The 7,049-nt window shown below is 34.9% G+C and overlaps 1 protein-coding gene across 2 annotated transcripts in view; it reads left to right on the top strand.

Moving 5' to 3' along the window:
- Positions 1-6,214, top strand: part of BRD1 (bromodomain containing 1) — a 48,337-nt gene extending 42,123 nt beyond the window's left edge. For both annotated transcript variants that reach the window (XM_063307939.1, XM_063307940.1), the window contains exons 11-13: positions 730-839; positions 2,199-2,353; positions 4,375-6,214. In XM_063307939.1, the coding sequence (XP_063164009.1) occupies positions 730-839; positions 2,199-2,353; positions 4,375-4,558 (449 nt within the window). In that variant the 3' untranslated portion in view covers positions 4,559-6,214. The remainder of the gene's footprint in view (positions 1-729; positions 840-2,198; positions 2,354-4,374) is intronic.
- The last annotated feature ends 835 nt before the right edge of the window (positions 6,215-7,049 follow it).

Consider the following 7,049-nt stretch of genomic DNA (forward strand, 5'->3'; position numbering starts at 1 on the left):
TACAGCAGAGTAGCAGCAGTTTTGTGGGAACTGCAATGGTTACTGTAGGCTTCCAGATCCAGTTTTGGTTATCACCCATAAAGCAGTATCTACCTTGGGGCCTTGTTACTTTTGGGGCTGTGACCTAGGAGAAGTGACCCATCCAATCAATACAGGCATAGAGGGCAGGCGGAGAATCCTTCCTTTGAGAAGTCAAGATGAAGGGACCTAGAAAACGAGCTTTCTATGTGGCAGCCATCCTGCATTTTATTTTGTTGATTTGAATCTGTATGTTTATGGTTGCTTACTATTTTTGTTTTACTGTGAGCCATCTATAGTCATAGAAGGTAACATATAAATATCTGTAAATAAGTAAATGATTGGCACTTGCTAGAATTACAATCCAGTCTAGTGAGTATAAACATATTTTTTCAAGCTCCATTGTATGGCTGGCAGATTTCTGTCAGCAAATGATCTTTCTGTGATTATTCTCTATATCAAATATTGCATTATTAATATGTCAGCCTTTCCGCATACAAAGATTTGTTTTAAGACAAGTTCTAAACCAAATGGTTTAGACTGATTTTTAATCATGCCAGATCTTAGACCAGATAAGATGATGTTGATTAAAGTTGTTTATCAATTTCTTCATGCTTACGTTCTCAAGAAAATTCCTGAATTTGCTTTTCCATCAGCTTAAGTATACGGACCACAGGGAATTATTTTCTAAAATAACTTTCTTCATTTTAGAAGTTGGACACAATAGCATGTGGATTTCAACTGATGCTTCCAGTTCTGTCCTTGAACCTCTAAAAGTTGTGTGGGCCAAATGTAGTGGCTATCCTTCCTATCCAGCACTGGTAAGTTAGCACTCAATCAGCAAAACTCTTGGGGGAAAAAAGTCCAATTTACGGAGTCGGCATCTGTATGTAGGAATCAATTGATTATATTAGAAATAAAACCAAGTGTCTTAGGCAGATCTTAAATTTAATAAGTAATTTCTTAATTCTTAAAATGATAAATATCTTGTTATTTCAAGTTGTCAGGGAGCAGTTCTATCTGTTCGCCATGTAAACTCAGTTATACAAATTCCCACTTTTAACGTGTGCATGTGTGTATCTTGCATGTCATAAAAAATAAGCTAACTTGCACCCATAGAAGGAAGTACCAGTGCTTAATGAAATAAGTTTGTATCAGATTGCTCATTTACATGCAAACTAAGTTTAAAAACAAAACTTTTTCTGAATCTGTTTGGGATAAATTGGCATAGCTAAACATTGATCATAAAAAGATAACACACATAAATACATAAAAAACGCTCTAGATGTGTGTGTGTGTGTGTCATCCGTTCAGTTGTGTCCAATTCTCGGAGACTGCCTGGACAAGTCCCTGCAGTTTCCTTGGAAAGATTTCAGAAGTGATTTGCCATTGCCTCCTTCCTTGGGCTGACAGAGTGACTGGCCCAAGGTCCCCCAGCTGGCTTTATGCCTAAGGTGGGACTAGAACTCACAGTCTCCCAGTTTCCAACCTGATGCCTTAACCGTTACACCATACTGGCTCTCTCTGTGTGTATATATATATATACACACACACACACACACACTTCACATCTTGTTATTAAATGTGGGAACAGCAGTCTGGAAATAATGTAATCAGTTATATAATAATTTGTTCACATGCTTTTTAAGAACTAAGTTGCACCTTCTGCAACTCCATAAATCAAACACGTATTTTCCCAGGATTGCTCTGCAGCTACAGAGGGTGGTTATTCACACCCTGTAAAAGACACAGCTGCTTTGGAGAGTTCCAGAAAGGTGCACATTTTTGTCTTTGAATCCCAAGCCCTACACAGCCTTTATGTATTTAAGTTTATGTCCACTGGGTTGAATATTAAGTCCATATATAATTAATTTAGGCCCAGTTTGGGGGGAAACCTCTTTCAGACAATCCCTTTACTAAAAGCACACTTCAATATGGTCTCTTGACTTCTAGTAGAACATTTGGAAGTTGCTTGAGGAACAGCTGTGGTGAGGAGGGGATGGCGAAGTTAGTCTGGATATTAGGTTGGGAGCTAGAGTTTCTCAGGACGGAAATGTTGATACAGTCAGTACTTAACTCTAGATTTCACTTGTTCATAGGTTTATGGTAATATTAATATTTAGATATTTTTGAAAAGATATTGTTAGTTATTTAGAATTATTTGCCTCTCCGTTTTATAGATAATTGACCCTAAAATGCCTCGTGTTGCTGGTCATCACAATGGTGTTACAATACCAGTGCCACCCCTTGATGTATTGAAAATTGGTGAACAAATGCAGACCAAATCAGATGAAAAACTTTTTTTGGTTTTATTTTTTGATAATAAAAGAAGTTGGTAAGTAATCTTTCTCTCACCTTAAAATGCATTTGTATTTGTAAGATACATAGATATTTGTTGGAAATATTTTTGGTTAGGCAACTATCGGTCCAGATGCTGTATTGGAGGAGCAGTGATTTATATATAAAAGTAAATGGTCTTTTGTAAGTATAGGCAGTCCTCATTTAGTGACTGCCTCATTTAGCGACCATTCACAGTAACAACGGTGATGTATAAGTAAGTTTGCAACTAGTCCTTGCATTTACAACCTTCACAGGTCTGTAAAGCAAAGGAAAGCTGAAGTAAAATTGTAAAATCAAGTTGTTTTACTTAACTTTTCTGCTGTAGCTCCTGCCCTCTGAAACATGCCCCCAAGGCAAGGTTAGCCCCATCCCTGTTAGCCTTTCAGAAGGCCCTGAAAATGTGTTTTTTTCCAGCAACCTTGGGGATCCCATGGGAAGCCTGCATGATGGTTATATTGTGATTAGATGGATGTTCTTCTTCCACAGTCTTGCTTTTATTTGTATTTTTACGTTTTTCACAGTTGTGACATTGTTTTAATTGTTGGTTGTATGCTGCCCAGAGTCATGTTCAGTAAGATAGGCGGCCATATAAATTAGTTAAATAAATAAACGACCAAGTTGCCAGTCCCAATTGTGGTCGCTAAACAAGGGCTGCCTGTAAATGGCATCAGTGGAAAAATTAAGCTTCATCCCCACATGGGGATGCTAGTTCAAAAGAGACATATTTTAAGTATCAACACATGTTTCTTCACATCTCAGTTGTGTGTTTGTTCTATTCAAATAGTGCAATTGTGATTTCTCTTACTGAAAAAATGTAAGGCTGTATAAGCACAGAAATAAAAATAACAAAACCATTTCTTTTAATAAAGCAAGTCTCCTTGGTGCCCGCAGTTTCTTCATACTTTAAGCAAGTGTTTCATATTTTGTAGAAACTTATGAATTGCTTTGATATAGCACTGTGTTGAAGATACAGCAATATATATACTGTAAATACTCGTGGATAAGCCAAAAATTTTAGGCTCAAAAATATACTAAAAAAATTGAGTTGGGCTTGCCTGTGAGTATACACAGTAAATCCAAATGCATCAGATGAGAGTTGATGGGAAATATTTTCCTTAAAGAGTACCATCTGAAACCATTGATTCTTTCCATTGTTCCTGAATGGGGAGGGACTAGTTGTGCCCCCAATAGCCGTGCTAGCTGTGGATAGCGGAATTCGTAGTCTAGCTCAACTGGATATCATCAGATTTTTTTAAAAAGGCTGTTACAGACAGCTAGTGATAGCCTTGTTTATTAAATATTGTAGTATGCTGCATATCAAATAATTTGGAACTTATAGATAGTACAGAATTTCAGGTAAGGGTCATACTGTTCCAGCTCTTTCTCAGCTGTATTGGCAGCTAATTCACAGTATCTGATTATAAACCTTATTTTGGTTTAATAAACCTCTAACCAATTGGGCTTAGATGCCTTAGGGAATTTTCTTTGGGAAAATATACTCCATTTCTAGTTTGTGGGATTTCATTTGGTATCCCAGGTCCATAAAAAGATCTGAATGAAATAAGCACTCACTGAATTGCCTTTCCCCTTTTGAATCCAGATCACTGCACTTCACAGACTTACTAATTATGTGTAGTACCAGCTCTGGGCATTGTTTTAAAAGCATACAGATTGCATGCAGTGTCCAAAACTTTGGTTATGATTCCCATATTTTTTTTTTCAAAAGTTGTCACTAAATTACAATTTTCTAATTTGACTGGGTGGTCAGATTAATTATTTCAAGCTTAATCAAAATGAAATAAAGATTAAATTAAATCTTGTTTTTGTCTTGGCCCCATCACTTTTAGAACTGTAGTTTGTTTGTCAAAGACTCACTGCTTCACCAGCTCCCAAAAGGTACACCATCAGTTAAAATGATAAGATAGACATTAAAAAAAAAAATTGCTTGAGAACCATTCAGTGTTTAATTTTTTTAAAAACTGTTTTAAAAAGTTTTTTTTTAAAATCTATTTACAGGCAGTGGCTTCCAAAATCCAAAATGATTCCACTTGGGATTGACGAAACAATAGATAAATTAAAAATGATGGAAGGTCGGAACTCAAGTATTCGTAAAGCTGTAAGAGTTGCTTTTGATCGTGCTATGAACCATTTAAGTAGAGTTCACGGAGAGCCAGTCAGTGACTTCAGTGATATTGACTAACATAGGTTGTCACCAAGGTACAAAACAACCTTGTATAGAGAACTACAAATTAACCTCTTTGTCTACAAGAATGTATTGAAGATACAGCTCCGTAATCATTGATCCAGTGGCAGAGTTCTGCAGACTAAACTGGTTGAGCAGCTTCTCTAAATCACCATTGCCATATTGATTAAAGTTTTATCATTATGTTGCTGTTTCAAGCATTTCCATTAAAATATATCTTGTTCATAGTGTTCATAAAATGTATATATATGTATAGTCAGCTCTTAACTTATTCTGATTTTAGATGTAGCTTTTTAAAATTTCTTTCTTTTGGTTGGGAAGAAGATAGATTGTCACTTCCATTTCTTTCCACATTAAAAAAAATACATAGGCACCACTATCCAGCATTAGGTGCTAAGTGACTTTTTAAGTAAATAACATCAGATTGGTTTAGTAAATCATATATTATGATGCGGTGCTGCTTATGTAACTTTTTTGTGATCCATAGTTTTTAACAAGACCTCTGAATGTTTGATTTTGCAAAAATCATTCTTTGCACAAAGTACCACATACCTAAACTGTAAATTTATAACAACAAATAATTATTTTAAAGAAGAAATTACATTATTTTGGAGGGTACTTTGTGAGAAAAACAACAGAAATAAAATTATGCTATGTACATCACTTGAAAAATCTCTAAAAACACTCCATTGTTGCCCAAAATGCCATTTTAGACATTTGTTGTGTTTTACACAAAACTGGCTTAAAGCTTGTAAGTATATTATTTCTCACAAACCCATATCTCATCTATCTCCCTTGGATTTTATGTGCCTCCCTGTGTTATATTTATTGTAGAAAATGTATTACTTTGCTTTATAAAGAGAAATAAATAAGAAAGTATATTGATATACATTTTTATACAGGCACATAAGACAATTTGCTTTGAGAGAAAAAGTCTTGGAAATGGTTGTATAAAATAACTTGATGGGTTGTGTGTAATTTGACTTTTTTTGTAACTTGTAATCTTTGCTTCAGTGAGGGGATTTATGTAACTTTTAATTTTAGAACACTTTGGTAGCAATAGAAAATTTGGATACATTTTTGTATGGTACATGTGATGTATATAGAATTAGTACTTTATTTTTATTTCAAAGAGGTAAAGCATTACATTTAGGGAAGGAAAATGGTAGGGTGGGTTTCCATTAATAACTTTTATATTAAAAAAATAAAGTCAACTATTGATCGTTGTAGCTACTTTCTTTCTATGTTCACTGGAATACTGAATTTGTAACAATGAAAATAGCAAGTATGTTTTCAATGTGATTTATAATGACTACGTTATTTATAAGTGCACTGCGTTGGACTCTTCAGTGATAATTTAAATACTGTACCAAGGTATATAATATGCAACACCAAATAATGCATATGAATGCACGGAATATTTATGCCCAGCTTTTTTTTTATATATATATAATGGGTTAGCAAATATGGTAAAGCCAATACTTTTAAAACCTTTTAAAACCTTTTCATTGGATAGTATTCTTCATTGTAAAACCTGCTTGAATCTTTATTTTAAAGCTACAGCCAATTTTGGAATAGTTTCTAATGTTTTTATTCTCTATGGTTTGTAATATACCCCTTAGAAGCTTGAAATAAAATTCCTTTCTCAAATGATACTTTTGTCATGCATTTGGCCCTTTAAAATGTCTGCCAAATATCCAGAAGTGTTGAATTTCCATTGAGTTCTAGTCCACATGATGGAAATTCCTCCATCTCTTGTGTTAGAGTTCATTTTGGGCAAAGGATCCGAATAAACGATGTATACATTCATGAGCTCTACGCAACATTTCATAATATCCCAAACATACAGTTGCTGCAAGCCAGGTTTTGTATCTTTATGTAAACTCAAATGAGTGCAATTGCCAGAACTCTTGGATCTTTCTGACGTTCCCTTTGATAATGAGAATTCAAAACTTCAACTATAAGTGGATATAAATATTAAGAAATAGCTGTACAAAAGATGCAAAATTTAACTAGGTCAGGAATTACATTTTTACAACTTTTTTTGACTAATGTACATTTTGAGTTTATTTAAATGCAGCTCCTACTTCATTCTTGCTAGATTTTTTGACCAGTCATACTAAATATATCCATAATACCAGTATAGGTCATATCCAATAAAGATGACTGCACTCAAGATGTGACATCAGTTATTTCAGTTATATTATCTTCAGTCTACATCAGTACAGACACATCTTTCACAAATACTGCAAAATCTTGTTCAATTTGTTGCCATTGAGAGTTACTCTAAATCTATGTTCAATTGCAGTCCAGCAGCAGCTGACAAGTATGGGGATAACTGGGCTGTGAACGAGCAGAAAGAGATGGCTCTTGCTTCCCAGTGCAGCTCTCCCCACCTCATATTGCCACTGCTGACTAGCTGTTGTTCAAGTAGATTCAGGTTTCTTTGCTGGCAGTCAGCTTGGAGACATGGCAACGAGAGTACCCA

The sequence above is a fragment of the Candoia aspera genome, chromosome 7 (assembly GCF_035149785.1).
Source record: "Candoia aspera isolate rCanAsp1 chromosome 7, rCanAsp1.hap2, whole genome shotgun sequence".
NCBI lineage: Eukaryota > Metazoa > Chordata > Lepidosauria > Squamata > Boidae > Candoia > Candoia aspera.